Source organism: Cydia amplana, chromosome 15 (genome assembly GCF_948474715.1).
Source record: "Cydia amplana chromosome 15, ilCydAmpl1.1, whole genome shotgun sequence".
Classification (NCBI taxonomy): Eukaryota; Metazoa; Arthropoda; class Insecta; order Lepidoptera; family Tortricidae; genus Cydia; species Cydia amplana.
Window position 1 is genome coordinate 1,033,071 of NC_086083.1, and position 22,059 is coordinate 1,055,129.

The 22,059-nt window shown below is 39.2% G+C and overlaps 1 protein-coding gene across 1 annotated transcript in view; it reads left to right on the top strand.

Annotated features, from left to right (window-relative positions):
* Nucleotides 1-22,059, top strand: part of LOC134654758 (neurobeachin-like) — a 336,665-nt gene that overhangs the window by 65,415 nt on the left and 249,191 nt on the right. Inside the window, exons 6-8 of the mRNA XM_063510228.1 lie at nt 26-146; nt 13,334-13,480; nt 14,767-15,075. Coding sequence (XP_063366298.1) covers nt 26-146; nt 13,334-13,480; nt 14,767-15,075 — 577 coding nt within the window. The remainder of the gene's footprint in view (nt 1-25; nt 147-13,333; nt 13,481-14,766; nt 15,076-22,059) is intronic.

A 22,059-nucleotide genomic window follows, 5' to 3' on the forward strand; every position in this document is an offset into this window, starting at 1 on the left:
ACAACGTATCTATGTCTCTGCACAGATGGTACGCGATCGCGGTTGTCTACATCTACAACCGGTGGACCAAGAGCGAGATCAAGTGCCTCGTCAACGGGCAGCTCGCCTCCAGCACCGAGATGGCGTGGTTCGTCTCCACCAACGACGTAAGTCCACTTTAGAATACAATAGAATACCTTTTTATTTGGAAGCAGACGAACGAGACAATACATAATATAAAAGAAAACAGAAAATAAGATTAAAGTTCCACGAAATGGCCTCGTCTCAGCATGTTGCTGGTGGCTTCCAGCGCTGATTTTCCGATGAGACCATCAAGTGAGAAGTATCACGGAAGGTAACAGACTTTAATACTTGTTCCCTAACGCCAAGAACGCTGGGGTGTCGTTATTCGTCGTAAGGTGGTAACAGCGCCAAGGAACCATTAAATGATGTAGGACTTGTGCTGTGATGCTGATGAAGTTTGATATCGACAAATAGTAGAAAAGTGGAAAGAATACGATAATCCTTTAGAAAATCGTGGTGAAAAATGATTCGCGTCCGACCTTCATACTTTATGTGTACACTCAGCACGCGAAAGCAGCCACTTAAACTGAAATCTCATGTATGTCTCATAATCTAAACACATAACGTAGGTATGTTATGATTAAGCCATCAAAAGCCAACCCGGCGCCGTAACATGATTTCCGAGTGTCAACTTTTGACTCACACGCCTCGGAATTTGCATGGCATTACTCGTTATGTCGTTACAAATTGCTTGTAACGATAAGCACGTGACGAGTCGGAAACGTGACGTCGGTGGATTGCTGATGAATAATTTTAACTTTAGAATCATGGATAAATAATGTTGTAAATGGAAGTAACAAACATACCTAAATATTGTATACTTAGGTAGAATGTTATACTGAATATACCAAAAATATTGTTTAGGTACTACATTTTATTTTAAGCCGACACATAGACTAGGTATATCCTCTAGACTGAGCATAGTAACGCTACCCCCTCTGCCACTTATACGGTAGTTTTACTCCATCTTCGAGTCGATCCCGTGCCGTGATTGTTCTGTGTCTTTGAACGGACCAATCACGGCACGGGATTTGCTTACCTCGTCCCCCCGCACCCCCGTATTTTTGGCAGCATCGGTTTCATGAAATAATTGCTCTAAACTCAGTCTAGAGGATTCCTAGTCTATGAGCCGACATTTGTGGTTCGATTACGCATAAACAATCTACAGACGTATCCTGCTTTTAATAACAGGTTATGAATTAGAATCTAATTCTCTGTCTGGGTCTGATCTGGATTAGTTATGGATCCGATCTGTCAGTGTCAAAAGTGATTCTTCAAACAAAAACGCCACTTGACTCCGACAGATCCAATCCAGATCTAATTCATAACCTGTTATTGAAATCAGAATACGCCTGTTAGTCGTATTTTTGAGTTTTAAAGGAATAATTGAACCTCACTTATCCAGCCGCTCGAACAAGTTGAAATAATCCTTGTTCACACGCTTTAGAGAGGTGACTAGTAAGATACTTTTGACGTGGTGAGGGTTGGGTTAGCTGAATTGACCGAACGAAAGCGAAGGTTTCCCTTTCAGCTTGGGCAAATTCTTTTGTATGTCCGAATTTCCGTCCGAAAAAAAAGCGCTGGTGGCCTAGCGGTAAGAGCGTGCGACTTGCAATCCGGAGGTCGCGGGTTCGAACCCCGGCTCGTACCAATGAGTTTTTTCGGAACTTATGTACGATATATCATTTGATATTTACCAGTCGCTTTTCGGTGAAGGAAAACATCGTGAGGAAACCGGACTAATCCCAATACGGGCCTAGTTTACCCTCGGTTGGAAGGTCAGATGGCAGTCGCTTTCGTAAAAACTAGTGCCCACGCCAATTACTGGGATTAGTTGCCAAGCGGACCCCAGGCTCCCATGAGCCGTGGCAAAATGCCGGGACAACGCGAGGAAGAAGATGTCCGAATTTTCGTACAACTTTAAAAGTTTTTAGATTCTCGTAAAACTTAGTGAGCAAGTTCCATAATTAAGTAGATATATCATTTTATGTGTCGAATGTTTTAGAAAATTTTCATAATGGCGTTGGGGTTCGCGAGTTCGACAGCTCACATAGCCACTAGTTATGCTTTTAAAATTAACATACCTAATGATATCGTTAGCAGATAGCATTAACTTGTAAAAATGTTTTTTTCTTTTACCTATGTAATTTTAGCTTTTGGAATTTCGCAAGTAAGTAGTTGAAGTAATGATAATTGTTAATTTTGCATTTTCATCCATAAACTGAAATTCAAGGCGAACTAAACCCTGAATGCAAGTTACAATAACATTTTACATTAACCCCATACAAAGGAGCGTAAAATTTCAAAGGCAACCCCGGCGCGGCGAGCAATTTAGAGCTCAGCTGAATAATGTACCATTCACACATGATAAAACCTATTCTGCGTGCTACCGGACTGGACCAAAATTAATCTTCGTAGGAAACGAGCATTGTATTCCTGTGACTTATTTAGTTAGTCGAATATTCAGTTGAAATAGTGCAGATTTGCACAAAAATGTATCTTTTCTTGACAATATGACAAACTGTCTCTGTTTAGCCCATTGGTTGACTGGTAGAGAATGCCTCAAGGCGTTAAGTCTGCCATTTGTACTCTTTTTGTGTCAAATTTGTGCAATAAAGTTTAAATAAATAAATATGAAGTAACATCTTTAATGTCCGGAAGTCTCCCGTGACTACAGCTAGTGCATCCTGGCTGAAACGTCGGATAAAAGGTGATAACTAGGCATCGGAGTTTTTGTCGCATGGTAAGACTAATAGCAAGCTATGGAGTCGACATTTGCCATAAATGTAAACTCTTATTCATACTCATACTCATGATTAATTTTATTTAATATGAGAACAGATTACTAAATAGTTACTACGTATATGAGTTTAATTTATTAAACCTCATTTGTTGCAATAGAGCCGAAAGTGAATGGAACTGTCACCTAAGAAAATAACCTTCCGCAATTAAAAAAGTTATGAATTAATTCTATCACTATTGTCATTGATTAGTTGTTTACTTGAAAGATATTTTACGTTTCAACATGTGTCCGTCTATACTTTCATACTTATTTAAACGAGAAATTGGAAAGATTAATCAGATGTGCGATTTGGTCGAATCAATTTTATGAGCGGTCAGTACCTACATAACATTAGGTCTTTCGCAGCGATGTAGTTTGTATAGTTGTATGTTAAAATAGTTGAAGTTATGAATTCATAATAGTGATGGGTAGGACATCAATTTAAAATGAGTTTGTATGAGTACCTCATTTTCTAAAATGAGGTGTTACAATGTCTTACTTCAAATGAGGTGAGGTACTAGCATATTTTCAGCGTCGACTATTCCATTAATTCCAACGGCGACAAAAATATTTAATGTATATACATATTTATGTATTCATCACTTCCTTTATAAATAAATAAATAGTAACATTTAATTGAAGTGCAATTCTGAAGGTTAAGAATAGAACTTTTAGGAGAAAGATAATTTTAGAATCAAGTAAAATGAATAGAGTGAAGTAAGACATTTTTGCGGTACGAAGTACTGCGACAAATTAACAAAATGAGTGGTACAAATGAGGTGCCTCACGAGTGAGCGACTCAACACTAATTCATAATGTAATAGAAAAATATTTTTTTATATAATTTGACTAAGATAATATACACGACTGACCGCTCTAAAGGCATTTTAAGATAAATTAAATAAATGAGTATGAGTATGAATAAGAGTTTACATTTATGGCAAATGTCGACTCCATAGCTTGCTATTAGTCTTACCATGCGACAAAAACTCCGATGCCTAGTGATAACTTGCAATTAAAACACTCAAGTACAAATCACACTTTTATTTCTCCAATTTCACTTTTCAAAATTCAACAGCGTAATCATGATGACAAATGTCAAACTACCTCTTATATTAAAATATCAATACCGCCAAATTAGTAAATCGGAAATCAAACGAGCTACTAATAAAATAAAATATACTTAACTGGCTAACAATCGGAAATCAATCGAGCTACTAATAAAATTAAATATAAATGGCTAACAAAGGTAAAATAATGAAAATAATTCGCGTTAGACCCGTTAATGACATTAAATATGTGTACAAAATGCGAGAGTTTAAAGTAATATTGCAGTAAATTTTGAGATTTTGTGTCAAAATCGTAAGGGGGTTCGGTATTTAGCTGCATAGAACAATAAAGTCACAAATACTTAAACAAATATAATAAGAATTCCAACCCTTATATATAAGAAACTCCGTAAAAATATTTTATTTTAATTAAGCGACATCTATCGACGTAGTGTTTAACCACGTCGCCTTAAGCGAATCATTAATGTATTTTTAATCAAACGAACTATGTAATCGTGTAGTTCGAGTTCGGGCTGCATTATTATTGCTTATTCGATTCAGTGAGGATAGAAAATCGAATCTAAAATAATGTGTCGTCTAAAGTCATTTCCATCTAGTCTAGTTATTCTAAACACAAGCTCAGACAAAACAAAATGCCTCGTGAATTAGGTACGAGCCGTCGTCCGCCGCGAGATTGGTCCGTTTAGCCCCGACCGCCTTCATAACAAATTCACACAAGGCTTCCTGTCTACGTCCAATATGTCAGAGCAGACAGGCATGCTATTCTGTACATTCAACGAGCACACGACTACGCCGCCGTCCAGAAACAAATTTCCGATTTCAAATTCTAATCATTTTCGAACGTTAAAGTGAGAAGGAGACGCGGTCCATGTTTTAGTTTGGTGAGTGTTGTGGGTTGATTAGTGACAATATATCGTTGGCTGATGAAGAAGTGCATGTAACAAGACCAAATTATTCAAGAAAAATTGATTCGAGAAAAGGTAGGTAGTGCCCTTGCGCTTCGCTTTGCCCCCAGATTTATTTTGTTAAAAGCGGAATAAAATCAACTCTGTTCCCATTGCAACTAGATTTCTTTTCAGTACTTTATACATACAAAAAGAAGAAAAACGTGGTATATATGTACTTGTGCCTGAGTCGTTAACTGTAAGTAGTTGTATTATATACAGAAGAGACCTTTTTCTGAAATGTGTTTTGATTTGACCCATACACTCGTATTTTAGTTGAAAAGCTCTTGCAATCACAGTTTTGCTGGTTTGAATGAGTTTGTGAACCGCTTCCGCTAGATAAAGCAATGTGAATCTACTCGTACAGTCCCTGGAGGTGTCACTTTAGCTGCTCCGGTTTATGCGGCTCTGGTACTCGTATAACCGGTGACATATTATATGCATGGAAAAATAGTGGCACTTTGAAGCTTTGCGTAAATGCAGATTGATCTGGATGCATTCGGAGTTGTAGGACAGGATTTGGAGGATATAAAAACTTGTAAAGTTAGACAGATAGGAAATATACTTGGCAAAATCGTTGGCTGTACGTTTCTCGGATTTCTTCAGAAACTTCCTGCCTCGCTCAGTTGAATTGTTGAATGAACTATCGCCAGCGGTATCTCCAGACCGATAAGACCTTTAAACCTTCAAGAAAAGACCATACTTCCATCTTATAAGCCAGGCGATTCGTCTCTATATCATAATGGAAGGTTTGGTCAGTGCATCTATAGCACAATGACATCTATTAGAATTTATAACTATGCTTAATTACTAGAGTGCTCTGATAGTGGAGTTCCCTGAGTTTGAGCTTGCTCGTGCTCGAATAGCGATAGGATTAACGCATGAATATTCATGGTCGCGCGTTAAGTGTTTGCGGGAACTTAGACTATGACAGTTATGTGACATTATATGAATGGATTAGACCATATGTGGTATAATCGCTGCAATTATTGTCTTAAGCAACTAATCGTAGTTATATTGCTTCTGCAAATCCATCCTTGAATTAGACATGGGTCCGAGTATCTCTGAAATGCCAGAAATTTTGCAGATCTGCGGGTATAGAAATCGCCAATTAAAACTTGAACATCTATTATGTTATGTAAGTTAGTTGTATGGAAATAATCACGGGACTTTCGTAGTATCTGTCGTCCCGATACCTACCTACATATTTTATTTTCGTTATGCGTTTATGGGGTATACGATTGTCATGTTGGCTAGGCCCCCTGAACTTTTGCAAAACCACAAAATTCCGACTAATGAAATCTTATTCCTAGCATCCATTGGCTGCCGCTGCGGTGTCTGCTTACCTTTAGGCAGACCGTGCCTTTACTAGTGGCTCTGTGAGCTGTAGACCTCGCGAACTTTCATGGCTCCATGCACCAATTTGAAAAAAATCCAAAAACTCGATAACAAAATATCTATATAACTAAATCAACCTCATACAATTTCACGGGAAGTTGTTAGGAAATGCGACCTATAGAGGAGAAGAGCCAGACATACATACATACGTACTTATTTTCGCCCAAGCAAGCTGAAACGGAGACTTTCGCTCTCGCTTGGTCCATAAACGTAAACTACTCGTCTCTGTGTGGTGACCCCACGCTCTTCTTAAACGCTTCATAATGCGTTCTGCGGCGGTAGCACGGTCGCATTTTTATCGCTTGTCACCATGCCTGTCACGTTCTGACAAGTATGTACAAGTGTGAAAGTGAAAATGCCAATGTAACGTTAAGGGGGAAGTACGTCCCTGTTGGTAGGGGAGGTAAAAGAAGTACTACCAACTCGTTAACAAATTAAGTATTTATTTAAATAAAAAAACTAAGTTTTGAATAGGGTCGTGGGTGGTCAAGGCCCGTCTAAATTTGCACCCGAGATCCGGTACTGCCCTGGCTGGTCGAGGGTCCGCAGCAGGTGGGTGTCACTCGACAGCGCTGAAGAGGAGCAGGGGCGACGGCGGGCGAACGGCTATGGCTCCAACCCTGCCGTCGAGGTGGTGATGGTGTTTGTCGGCCGACGGTCTTGGATTTAAAACGTTACGACGCACCCTGTGGATTTCCAGATGTCTTAGTAAGGTGTTCCTGCTCGCTCTGCTTTTGTGAACACCCTGTGATGATGATGATGGGACCATGGGGAAGCCGGTGCACCATAAGCAGAAAGCGTGTTTGTGTTCACAAGCAGAGCGGAGTTACAAAAACGAAGGAAAAGCACAGAGTAAAGAAAGAAAGAAGAACAAAGAACAAAGAAGTGAATTTAAATAAGTAGGAGGGTACGTACACATACTTACTCGTACCCGCCACTACGAGAACAAAGGAAATTGCTAGATCATTCTGGAGCTAAAAGCATTTAGCAAAAGATGGAATGGAACGTAATATTAAATTTAGGTTTTGCGATTAATATGAATCGAATAACAAACTACTTTAACACTAAAGCTACTTATTCTAATGAAACGTTCAACACTTTGCACTTACCAATACGTGGGTGCGGGAATCGTAATATGCGAAAACGTCGCTGAGCAAATTTATAAATTAATAAGGTGTCCGCGCACACCTCAATTAAATTAAAAAGGTTAAAATTCGTACGGCGCGCGAGACGACACGGATAGGCTCCGTGTGCGCGGCGGTACGTGCGTATGCAAAGGTGGCTGGCGCGGACTGACTCTCCGCGGACAGCGGCGGGAGGGCTGCGCTCGCGCAACCGGCTTCTAGATCTTTCCATGACGTCAGCCAATAGGCCGGTCGCGAGTACAGTCGGTACGAATAAAGTGTGAACGTCCGAGTATACATGCAATACCTAATATAATTTGATTATAACTATACATCAAAATGTTTATTTAGTCTTACTTTACTATAGTAAAGTAGAATAAGACAATTTATGTAAATATAAAATTCATTAATAAAAGTGTATAAATAAATAATTAGTAAAATTTAAAATAATAATTAATTAAGATTAAAATGTAAAATAATAATTCATGCCGTAATAATTTAAAATCGATTATAAATAAGTTAATTCGTTAAAATTATATTAGTTTAAGGTGTAAAAATAAAATAATTAAAGCTTATAATTAAAATATGTACGTGCAACGTTACATTACCCCCTCGCGCGGGAAAGTGACGGGAAATAGTGACAGGCGATAAAAATGGTACCATACTGCGCCCGCTGATTAGTGTGCGGTATGTGCTTTATAGGCAGACTAATCTGGCATACATTTCCATCGGCGTGGCATAGAAAGCTAATAATAAAATAACTTTGAAACTCTCGCGTTTTATACACATATTTAATTACACAAACGGGTCTACCGCGATATAATTTCATTGTTTTTAGGGTTCCGTACCCAAAGGGTAAAAACGGGACCCTATTACTAAGACTCCGCTGTCCGTCCGTCCGTCCGTCCGTCTGTCACCAGGCTGTATCTCACGAACCGTTATAGCTAGACAGTTGAAATTTTCACAGATGATGTATTTATGTTGCCGCTATAACAACAAATACTAAAAACAGAATAAAATAAAGATTTAAGTGGGGCTCCCATACAACAAACGTGATTTTTGACCGAAGTTAAGCAACGTCGGGCGGGGTCAGTACTTGGATGGGTGACCTTTTTTTTGCTTGTTTTGCTCTATTTTTTGTTGATGGTGCGGAACCCTCCGTGCGCGAGTCCGACTCGCACTTGGCCGGTTTTTACCTTAAATTCCGACGTTGAGCTGAGTTGCACCAGCTGTGGTCACGGAAAGACAATGAAAAACAATAAAATTATATCGCGGTAGACCCGTTTGTGTAATTAAATATGTGACATTGGATTTATTCCAGAGCTACAATTAAAATAAAGGTCACATTTTTTATAAGTACGCGATTCCCTTTGATGTCGCATTTCTTTTACGGGGACAAAGGCTAAATTAGTAGGTCCTAAATAATATAGCGGGGGTGGTTGATGGGGTAATTTGATTAAGTTTACGTCTAAAAATATAAACTGGCGTTTTTACGAGGACTTTAATGACAAATGTCTGACTTGCCCTATGTAATTACAAGAAACGAAAAACAGGAAAAAAATGAAATTGTTCATTTGAAACTTTAAGGTTTGAAAACGTCCTAATCTACTTAACCTAACCATCTGTCAACATCGTCGTAATTAGTTAAAATTTGCTTGAATGAAAAGTTTGAGAGATGACAGCTATCGCTTTATACGGAGCGGCCTAGGTGTTCAAAAGTATCTGAACACGCACTCTAAAGCCTTGACAATACAAGCGTGTTCAGATGTTTGTGAGCGCCTCGGCTGCTCCGATATATCTGATGGCGACTGTACGTGGTGTAACAAGCAAAACCAAGCAAAAAATATTCAGGGAACTTGTCTAAAAATACAGGTCGGTTCTGGTAATACTTATTCGTGATGCCTTTGCACTTTATGGACATATCTTCACTTATATGTTCTTTTGTTCCAAAAATCATGGCGTCTGAAGTACTACGACATTAGATTTATATATTAGAATCATTTTAGGAGATGCGGATAGAAGCTAACTACACTTCTTTCATTATTTATCATCAAAATAGCCCGCGTTCTCTGAACGATTCGTTGGTGTAAAAAGGTTCCAACTACGAGTACCTAAATGAAATGTACAGCCAAAACGTTCAACAATACAATATCTGATCGTATAACCAAGCAGCTATTTCCGTTTATTTACCTAACCTCTGAAAACTTTTCCAATCTTGAGATTGTTGAGATATCCTTTGCAACTCTGTTGCCCTCGTGACCAAGGCACGTGTTCGGATATGTGCCTAAAATTTAAACAACAGTGCATCGCAATCACGCTTGTTTCATGATTTATTTCTTCTTCTTCCTCGATTCCTCATGACTGATTGTTGCGATCACATAAGATCGTTATTTCGTGCACCAAGGCTTGATTCTGCACGATTTTCCACCTTCGTGATTATAGGCCCCTGCTGTGTAAATATATCCCAGGCAGGAATGAATACAGGGGTAACTGGGAAAATATCATTTTATTGCTGGCAACACGCCCAACACGGTAGTTTTAGACGTTTAGTAAGTGGTGGGGACACCGAGAAAGTTGGACAGCCTCGTTCACTTGGGTCGAGGTTGTCAAAGAAGACGCATCGTAAAGGGTTGGTCAGACCAGGGCTCTAACCGCGAAAGTCGAAGATCGCACATTGCGGGCATTTTTCTCTGTCACTCTAACTACGCCTTCATTGGAGTAAAAGAGAAAGATCCCCGCAATTTGCGAATTTCGGTTTTCGCGGGAGCCTCTCAGACTATTTCCATTGACGTATTAGGTATAGTAATATTATATACGAGAAAGATCATCACGCTTGCACCAATTGCAAGCCGTATTGCACCAAATTGGATACATATTTACATAATCATTGATAATATTCAAATTTACATGTTTTATCGATTGGGTTCACTTGAATTTACTTCTAATATTCCTTGCCCTCTTTGATAGTTTCAATGAAATGTTCGTATCAAATTAAATTCCTTTCAAATGTCAGTTTTTCCACGTCTTTTACAAGATCTTGAAGCTGAACAGTAAAAGGCGTTCACATTCGAAATCGTAGACCATGACTCCAAACTCCGGCTCTAAAAATACTTAACCAGTTACACTTTGGAGAAAAAAATATACTGAGGAAATCTGCATGCATCTGCAAAGTCATTCAAACATGTACGCTGAAACCCCCAATCCAATTTGGTGTGGGGATTATACCCTAACCATCTGTACCTAGCAGAATGTTCTATACTATACTCCTATATTGTGTATAAAGCTGATAGAGATGGTCTTTTCTGATTATGATAATTCTTTTCTTTATTACTTTAACCATGCTTTAACGCAACGCTTCTTAATTTTTTCCTTCAATCATTTAACATGCCTTCTATTTGTATAACATTTTACAAAATACGCCGAATATCGTCTTTCCAACTCAATGGGCCTTTATCGTTAAACGTTCTCACGTGTCGCCTCAGCACAGTGGAGTGTTTTAGCCGTAAATGGGAATTTACATGACGTTACTGCGTAACGGATTGAGAACAAAATGAAGGGCTTAGGAGATAAGAGAGCGGCGTTGTTGGAGAATTCTGTATTGTCTTTCGTACACAAGCTTGTATAAAAGTACATAAATCAATTGTTGTTGTCTGTCCTAGGGCACCCCGGAGATGCATAGGGCCTCCACAAGATCCTTCCACGCCTTCCTGTCTTGAGACATAAATCAATATAATTAAGTATATTTTCTTCTTTACTAGTCCCTCATTACTGTGAATACTGTGGATTGTGATCACTTGGTTTTCCCGTAGTTCTCACCGCTTGATGGAGTTTCCCTGAGATGGCCATTGTAACTGGGTTAGACCTGGGTTAAAGAAATCCTGATATTTAAGTAAGGTATTACTCCGAAAATGATCATTATTTACAAATACAAAAATTAAGGATTACCTATTCGTCCTATTCGATAGCTCTTACACTGCAAAACGTGATTGTATTTTATGTTTTGCTCTAAGTGAGTATTTATTTGTTTCATTGCAAGGTTTGTATTCATTAGTACAATACCTTAAAACCCGAATTTGTCAGAAGCTAGAAAGCAGCTGAGCATCAGGAATTTAAGAATCCTTAGGCCAGGCTTTGGAATATGACGCCCGCGCTCGACAAAGGCATTGTTTATGATTGATGTCATAGGAATTTGAGATTTTTCACAACATATTTTACCACCTTTTGTATTGTTTTCGAACCCGAACCCGTGAACAAGATGCATGTAATGTAACTGCGTCGAAATATCGGGAGTTTGAAAACTCTACAAAAGGTAATCACGGTTCGATATAAGTCTAGTGAAAGTAACCGTGAATTATTCAAAACTGTTATATTTTATCACTGATAAAATATCAGATGCTAAAATGTAATATGTTACATGGATCATTTATTATCTGCAATAAAGTTGCAACGTTGCTATCGCGTAAATTCCAACATGAAATACCTAACTTCACAAGGTTGTTTTATATTGTAGTAGTAATTATCTTTAAGTATTCAAAACCTGTTCATTTGCACTTCATTTTGTCTATTTATTAGTCCAATACCTAAAGTCTGATTCCATCGGAGGCTAGAGAGCGGCCGATCATCAGGAATTCAGGAATCCTTCGGCTTTGGAATGTGACGCCCGCCGGCAAAGGCATTGTTGTGCTCTGTTTGGCAGTGGGCGGAACATTTAGAGATGTTTGCTTTGTGTTATTCTATTACGGCTTGCGGGTGAAATCAGAGTTCAGGTTGTATTGTAAATTAGCGTTATGTATACGAAATCTAATATTTAAACTTACAGAGAGATCATGAGTCGTCTTGTAACTTGGCAAAAGCAATCCGTGATTATTATATTAATCTATTGGCGCTTCAGAAGTTCTGTCTAGGAAAGCGACTCCAGAAGATAAAAATATTGCGAGTGATTCCTACGACATCACTCAAAGTCATACACATTACTGAAAGTCGACTTGAAATATGAGATTTTTCACGTCTACACTTTATCAGATACTAAAAGCTTTCACAAATATTCCAGCTAGAAATAACTCTGCAAGGTTTTCGCTGCAGCGGCTAAATATTATGTAAAATATCGTCGCGATCTGCATGCCGGAGACTTGGGCCGCGTATAATGCAGTCTTCATGAAAACCCGGCCGTTATCGGCGGAGATTCCCCCAATTAATTCCCTTACGTTTATTACATCCAACATATTACACGCTTTAAAACACAACAGCGAAACTCCCTTAAATTTTGTTATTCGTCAGATTGTGTGCGTCAAGTGTTTCTCAGTTTTATTGGCTTCTAAATATCCTTTGGTCGTAGTTGTTTATATTTAATCCCGCATCTCGTGGGACCACTCCGCCATAATTACAGATTTTTCGGGTCGGATTTATACGGAGGCTTTGCACAAAATTACTTTTTATTTTTCTTATAAATGAGCAACCTATGGGCCGCGGCCGGGTTGGAAGGGATTCTTAAGCTCGCACCCTTCTGTCGGTTTTGGTATTTTGTAATCAATTAGGTGGGCTTATGTTGGCGTTGGCGAAATCCTCTCATGATAACGATGGTAATGTAACGAGTTTGGCGTTTATTTTAAATATCCTTACTTCATGGGTATTTTTCATTTTGAAATGCTTCGGAATAAACTACCACTTTGCACTTTGCTTTGTAGAATCTAGTTGTGTAAACATGGTTGACTGAAAACATTTGCAAAATATGAGTATATGAACTAAACGTTGCTTTGGATTTTTTTTTGTATGAAATTATATAGGTTTTTGGTTCCTGACGCGAGTTTTTAACCGTTTGACGTGGCATATTCGAACGCCACCACAGCTTTAGGCGTATCGTTAAATTCATCTTTGTATAAGTGTATCAGGTATGATATGAAAAATGTTTCCATCTACATTAAACATAATTTTTATTCATTTTTTTGTCCCCAGCCATTCGACAAGTGCTACATCGGAGCGACAGCTGAGCTGGACGAGGAGCGCGTGTTCTGCGGACAGATGGCCGCCATATACTTGTTCGGAGAAGCGCTCACCACCCACCAGATCTGCGCCATGCACCGGCTCGGTCCAGGGTATAAGGTGAGATGAGATATTTTTATTTCTGTGACTTTGAAAAGGGCTTGGCAAGGTCTACATGTGAAGATAAATATAAGCGAGACGTTGCTATAAATTTAAACATAGCGTTGTCCTGCTCTCGCACTAGAGCGGCGTGATCCGCATCTAATTTGAAGACCGCCTTAGTCCTTTTCTTCTGTTGTTCTTTTGAGAAAGGCTCAGCAAGGTCGCCATGTAAAGAAATTGGAGACCAGGCACACATGAGTTACTTTCAATGATATCTTGCGCAAAATTATCTGACACGGTATATTTAGAGCCAAAAGAGAGTTTTTATATTTGCAGGCTTGTTTTTAATACGTGCAGGTTAGACATAGTGCGTATGTTTTAGATGCAATGGTAACCATAATCGCAAACCAACCTCAAACCATTTTTATGAGACAATTTTTATATCGACCTTGCTGCGTCTTGTCAGGAACTAAAAACAATTTCTCATCTCTCGCTAACTATTCAGTTAGCGAAAGAGATGAAAACGTCACGATAGGCGCAGGTATCAGAAAAAAGTGAAGCCAAAATGCGTGTCAAAGCGTTTTTTTCGCATAATTTACAAGCTAAAATACCAAAGCTTATTGCAACACGTTTTAACAATGTTAGAGCGAACTTCCCAACATTTCATCGCTGTTGAGTGCTGTTACTATAACGTACGGACACGAACTAATTTCAGTTCAGTGTCATCGGCGTGCCGACCGGATTGGCTGACGTGTCTATTTAATCAACGCGTGTTCGTTATGTACTTGTCCGGTATGTAGTTCAGAGAAAACAAAGGACTTTTTACTCTTTTACACTTTTTTTGCTTTTTAAAGTTCGAAAGTAACAATTGTGACAAATCCTTTTTGCTTTTGGCAAATCACTTTTTTGTGTTACCTCGCAGGAATGAGTATTATAAAAAGTTAAATTTATTAATTGTAGAAGAGGTGTAAATGAAAACTAGATTTAATTACTAGATTTTCAAATCTCAACTTTTGACAACCGAAGTTACCGCATACCGTAAGGAAACTTATAGCTTCGGCATGTAAGTACAGCGAGCTGCAAAAGTGCATGCCCACATGTAATTTTGCAGCTCGCTGTACTGTACATCAGCTGTCAAAATCGAGAACTATTTTTACTAGACTTTACAACTCTTCCACAATTATGTAATTACTTGGCATTAACAACTTTTAGTTGTAAGTATTTGCCGGTTGTATACAATATTTAATTTTCTAACAATACCAATGATGTTTTGTATCCTGCCCAATGCTAACCCATGGATACAGAGTCAGTTCCGATTCGACAACGAATGTAACATCAGCTTACCGGAGAACCACAAAAGGGTGAGCGAACAAGCCGCTCTCCTGCTTGCGAACGCAGAAGTCCCCCCTCCCGAACCCGAAACCCCCCCTCCTGACCCTGAACCCGAACCCCAACCCGCTTCGCTGGAAGATACCAAGACGGCAGAAAATGAAGAAGCATGCGTAGTTGTTAAAGAAGACTCGACGCCTCGAGGAAGAAAGATGGCTGATGAGGCGCGCGAAGTGGCCGCCGCGCATGCGTCGCTGCTCGTAGATATTGAAGCATGCAAGCGTGTAAGCATGTCGCGCTCGCCCTTATTTGATTTACGTATGTTTGTCTCGCTTTTGTGTTGTCTCGTTTGGAAAACGATCGGTTTGTCATTGAGGTTAAAAATTCAGCTATTTAGGTACCATACTAACACCAACTTCCTTAAGAGTTTAGACCTCGGTCTCTCGTAGACGTCTACTGCAGCGTCCAGCATCACATTTTTTGTGACACTGGACGCGTCCGAAATTTGGCACATTTTTAAAGAATGTAACGCAGCGTATTACGTCAACGGAAGATCACGACCATGGGCCTTGATCTTCGCTGTATAATATTATGCAACCGAAGACCAGAGCTTAATATAAATAGGACGCTCTTCTTTGGGACGGCTAAGCTCTAAGGATGTAATGCTCTAAGGTGCATGCCATATTTTTTTTCCTGACCTCAACCCACCGATCGTTTTCTAACTGCAAATGTACCCCACGCCACTGCACATGTGTTACCGTCTAGCTGTGTGTAGGGCCAGTTCCGCTTCGACACCGAGTGCCCAACGCAGCTGCCGACAAGCGAGGTCCGCATCGACCGCTACGGGGACCTCGTCCATGATCCTACGCAAAACATTCATGACGTAAGCGAAGTGTCTGCAATGTTATGGGGCCCTGGTACTTATACTTACTTGAAGGTGGTCTAACTTGAAGAGTTTGAAAGTTTCACTAATTTTTTTATATCTGCATGGATGAAATGGGATAACTTATGTTTTCTACGCCAATGTTGTGGTTTCTTGAGCCACTTCCCTTACTTTTACATGGCGTAAGATGGTTCAAAGACTGGTAACCTTAGTAAACTAACACTAATACTTTTCACTAATTAATATTCTGATTGGTAACCAATTTCTTACCTACTTTATGATTATGAATATTTGCCCGGGACAGATGGACGCAATGGCATAATGTTGCAGCACCTAATATTATGGTTTCTTGGTAACCACAACTTTCACTATCTTCGTTTTAAAGAACAGGTACGTGTGCGTCACTAATTTCATGGTATCCCGGTAACGCCACTTTCTATCACAAGACGAAAATTAACCAAATAAACCAAACCTGGGGCCCGTTTCTCAAAAGCTTGTAACTTGTAATACAAGCGGATGTCTTTTTTGTCGTATTTTCGTTAAATCATGTTATGAATTCTTATAGTAAGTAAACACTTTCTTATTTATCACGATGGAAATAGGACTATCAACACTTTCAACCATTTCGGTAAACAAACGTAATAATCGGTTGACGACCGGTCTGGCCTAGTGGGTAGTGACCCTGCCTGTGAAGCCGATGGTCCTGGGTTCGAATCCCGGTAAGGGCATTTATTTGTGTGATGAGCACAGATATTTGTTCCTGAGTCATGGGTGTTTTCTATGTATATAAGTATGTATTTATCTATATAAATATGTACGTATATCGTCGCCTAGCACCCACAGTACAAGCATTGCTTAGTTTGGGGCTAGGTTGATCTGTGTAAGATGTCCCCTAATATTTATTTTGAATCCCTGCATGTTTAACAAAAGCAGGTCGGTATTTCATTAAGCACAATTCTTTTGGAGGGGCAGGCAGGTATATAATGAGTCCACTCCGTACAAAGGGATCTTTGAAGTTAATCCCGTGTAGCGAGTGTTTCGAAATGAGTCGTTACTGTATTGTTTGGAGATTTAATCTTGCCTTCCGGAGTCGGGATCTATGATAAAATATCAGTACCTATACTTATTAAACTGCTAAACTAACTAAGTTGAAATTTAGTATAGAGAAGTTTGAGTCCCGGGAACAACATAGGGTACTTTTTAACCCGAAAATCATCCCTTAAGAGGTTGAAAAGCGGCGTGGAATTCATTCATTCAATGGACCCCTGAAAAGACATAATAACTGAGTATTTCATTGGCGTCAGTTAAACTTACGTTATAAATAGGACAATAGGCACAGTAGGCAGTGCCTCTCTCTAGGTTAGTACTCAGGTTAGTAGATATTTGCAATATTCAAACTTATCCCGCTTTCGCAGTTACCCCAATTACCTTAACAGCAAACATCGTAGTTATTTGTTACTTTAGCATTGTTCCCCGTTAAGTTAAGAAATAGTAATTAATAACTTAATTACAAGTACCACTCCTAATAACTTGAGTTGTAAATTTCTGTTATTTACCATTAGGTATGTATTTACTAATTATGAAATTTAAATAATATGCACACATTCTCAAAATAATTGTCACAAAAACATCTCATATTAATTGGAACCGCAGTTATTGTCAAACTTTCCCGCTTAACGCCCACCGAAGTCCAAAGTTTGAACACCGTCCAAAGTTTGAACACCCCACCTCCCCCGTGTCGTGCCCCTTTCGTATGTGCATGTTTCTTATATCCCGATTCCCGGTACTTAGTATTGACTTTCGGCCATTTAAATAACAAAGCGAATACGAGAATTTATCTTTACTTTTGCAATTTTCCGGTATAAAATTCATGTTTTATTTTGGTACGTACATATATGAATAATAAGTAAATATAATGTTCTTAAATCGTGTTTACGTTTAACATATAACATACTTGTAATATGCAAAATTTAAAGGGAATATTGTAGAAAATGTACCAATGTTTTGCCTGCGGCGCCTACAAGGCGGGGGAAGTCGCTCAAGTCTGACGACTAGGGCAATACGGAGCTCTCCGCCCCTAAGAAAACACGTATTAACTTGCGAACTAGACGTACAGAGGGCCTACCGCGAACCACGTTCGACGTGTTGTCTCTCTGTCGCACTTGTAAATTCGTACGTAAGTGTGACAGGGAGGCAACACGTCGAGCGTGGTTCGCGGTAGGCCCTCAGACTAATCGAGTTACTATTCTCTCAACTTGTCCATTTAATTTGCGAAACCGAGGGAAGTTCCGAGATGCGACTAATTTCAATTTTCGTACCATTTTTTCCGCAATCGAAGTAAGAAATTCAGTTTGTCAGCGAATAATTCTCGGAGGCGGTTTGTTTATATTTCATTTAGTCTCAGAATGTCATTAAAAGTTGGGGAAAAATTAATTAACTGAGGGCAGCCGAGATCTTCATTTGACTAATCTACGCACCCATGTGCTCATAAATATTCGTCGACGAATACCTTCAGAATAATGTGGGTATTTATATAACTTTATGGAATTAATCTGCAAGCTTGCTGAAAATAATTAGTGTTAATTTCCTGTCTTGAGGGGCTCGTAATTTTGATGATCGCGTATTTATGTTTATTCTTAAAAAATTTTTGGAATATTTGTTTCAATGACTTCCGAAACACGAGCATTTAAAACGCATTCGAAGTTCAAAAATCTGATCTTGATTTAAGTTGCTTTTAGGGCGTCCGCTATCTGGCGCGTTGTAAGTAGTGGGTTAATGAAAAATATTTAGTATGAGCACTTGATTAGCGCTAACTGGCGCGGACGCATGCGACGGATTTTATCTACAATCGCACCAACTTCGTCAAAGCAAACTTTGCACCGGTTTCACAAGTGGCAGACTGTGGATAATGTGGACATGCCATTATAGCGGCGCTGTATTAGCTTACTTAGAATAGTTAGACCACAGACAAGACATCCTCTAGACTGAGCATAGTAACGCTACCCCCTCTGCCACTTATACGGTAGTTTTACTCCATCTTCGAGTCAATCCCGTGCCGTGATTGGTCCGTGTCTTTGAACAGACCAATCACGGCACGGGATTCGCTCACCTCGTCCCCCCGCACCCCCGTATTTTTGGCAGCATCGGTTTCGTGAAATAATTGCTCTAAACTACGTCTAGAGGATTCCTAGTTTATGAGTTAGACGGACCCTTACTCCGAGTAATATGAAATCAATATCTACCTCTAATAATGTTAATATTATACGGCTCCTGGGCACTTTCGAACGAGGTTTTCATTACTGTACCTTTAAGTTTTCTCCCCCGGAAAGACATTCCGGTTTTATACTAATTACGGAAGCGAAGGAGGAATGTTTTAAAAGATATTTGGAACAAATTGTACTGCGTCATGCAGGTAGTATCGGTCAAGACTTGCTTCTAATTTGGAGCTAATCAAAATCAAATTGTAATTCGATTTAAATAGTTACTAATGTATTAAGTTCGCATTTTTTTTCACGTATGTACTTACAATGACATAATACTTAAAGGTCTCTGCCCACTACACCGTATCATACCATGACCGTGCTATGAACGTGTCAGGCAAAAAATATATCTTTGTATGAAAAAGTATGAGACTATGCCCACTAGCCCGTTCCGTCACCGACCATACCCGTAGCGTGCCATGCACGGACCGTCAACATTTGTCGGCGAAGATATTTTGCCGGTGCCGAAACGCTCCGTGCACGGCACGCAACGTTGCCAGAACGGTGCATGCAGACGGCGAAACGGTGAGCATACGGGTTACAACCGCGTATGGTGACCGTTCTAAGCCCGTTATAAACGGGTTGCCGTATCTGTTGCTCGCTCTTGCCAGTATGATAACCATTCGCTCGCTCTTTGTCGTGCCATGTCGTGCAAACACATTTTGATCTCCAGTTTTCCTCCAAAGATTGCTACGACAAGAATAGAATACATTTCTAATTCCGGGCACGTCGTCCGCAACGTATCAAACTTTTTAATATAATTTTCGAGATTTCCAGTCCGACTTTCTGATGCAAAAACTTCTACAAGGTTTCGGGCATGTGATGAACTCGAGTTGATATTACTTGTGGAAATTCGCGCCGAAATTAAATTAAGGAATAATATTAATATAAAAGGGCCTTGAGGAAGTATATAAAGGTAGAGAATAAAGCGTTCTTATGCGTTTCGAGTCTGTTTCAATGTACATATGAAGCTTTGTTATAGCAAAGACAAAGACCATAAATTAAATTGGTTGTTCGTGACTTTCGCTCGAGTTTTGACTATTACTCGTGTGCTTTAATTTTGAAGGTGAAATTTATTTAAGTTAACTGAGTTTAAATTACTTGTCCCATATTTTCCCTCACTAGTTTTCCCCGGCGTCCATAGAAGGGTAGCGGATTCCCTTAACTTTTTTAAATCAAAAAATAAATGTTTTCACCTTATCATCTAATACTGACACTTGCGGCCTTCATTTTGCGGACACCATACATAGCTGTCAAGCAGTAGCAACTTGCGAGCTTGTTTTTCCTTACATAAGTCTCGAAAAACTTATTGGTGTGCCAGGATTTGAACCCGCAACCTCGGGATTGAAAGTCGGGTGGTGGTTTTATACGAAAATTAAACAAGTTCCGAATTATGAAACTAAGGCAATAGCACTAACAGGAGATCTACGTTTAATCAAAAACTTTCCGAGCTAGTCGTTGCACCGGTGCGGCGTCGCGTTCTATCCGTTGCACCAAACTTAATATTAAGAGGTTCTAAAACTTTGAAAACATCCGACTTTCGGATGAATGTTGGAGTTACTGGAAATATTTATGTATTCCGTGTGCCTTGCACAACTTTCAACCTTGATTGGTGCTCCGGAACCGAGTTCAAAGAAGTTTTTGATTATTTTTTACTCTTTAAAATGCTGTGAGACTACGTTGTGCGGAGGAAGTCATGTTTTTTAGTAAAATATTCGCTGAAAGCTAGGAAAAATATCTTCTTTTTAATATTTATGAGCTGTGCTCCTATCGGTGGAGTAATCTCCAACTCCGGTCCTCTGCCAACTCCTGAACCTTTTTTTTAAATTGGTTGAAATAGATATTTCTCGCTCTTCCTCTTCTCTTTCCCTCTATTTTTGATGATGTGCTCATCATCTTCCTCGCGTTGTCCCGGCATTTTGCCACGGCTCATAGGAGCCTGGGGTCCGCTTGGCAACTAATCCCAGTAATTGGCGTGGGCACTAGTTTTTACGAAAGCGACTGCCATCTGACCTTCCAACCCAGTGGGTAAACTAGGCCCGTATTGGGATTAGTCCGGTTTCCTCACGATGTTTTCCTTCACCGAAAAGCGACTGGTAAATATCAAATGATATTTCGTACATAAGTTTCGAAAAACTCATTGGTACGAGCCGGGGTTCGAACCCGCGACCTCCGGATTGCAAGTCGCACTCTCTTACCGCTAGGCCACCAGCGCTTTATTTTTGATGATGTGCTGAACAGGAAAAATATGCTTCCAAAAAATTCATAATTTTTAGTGCAGTAAAATCAATTACCACCCTAAATTTACTCCCTTTGCTATTATTTTGAATTAAACTTTGATGTGGCAATAGTAACAGTTGGAAAAGGATAGGTTCTAGCAAGTAGCAATAGGCAAGTTTACTCTAAGTACGGTCAAGCTATTGAAACTTTAGCCACTGTAGAACTAATAGTAAACTATATACTTGTGTTAAATTAAAACTTAGGAAAATGTACATTATAATTTAATACTAAAAGATGTCCTTTTTAAATAAAAATACAAATACTCTTTATTGCACACGATAATACTGAATATAGGTACTTAATGAATACAGCAATTCAAAAAGAAGTAAACAATATGCGGTCTCGCTTAAAAGCGATCTGTCCCAGATAAGCTTTAGGTAGCGGAAATTATTAAATTTATGCCATGTCAGTAGGTGTTCCAGATGCAATATAAGAATAAAACGTAAGGTTCCATTTGACAAAAAGTACATTCAAGTTTTTTTATCATTTCAAAGTGCTATTTCGATTTGTCAACTGCACGTCGGGTCTGCACGGCCAGTTGGTGCATTGCGTGCACTTTTCTGAACACAATCTCAGTAACGAGATCGCCCCGCCCCTCCTGCTCCCCTGGTACTTGTGCTCTTGTATTTTATTAAATTCCAGACAGCGTTGGAATTTATTTAGAACTCGCTGGATTTACTTGCCCTTACAACATCCAAGTTTAGAATATTAATTTTAAATTAAATCCCGGATTGATCTCTTGCATAAAGGATTACGATACTTATTTATTAAGCTCCCTGGCTTAATTATTTTATTACTTTTAGCCAAAGATAGCTTAACTAAGTATGTATATAACTAATACTTAG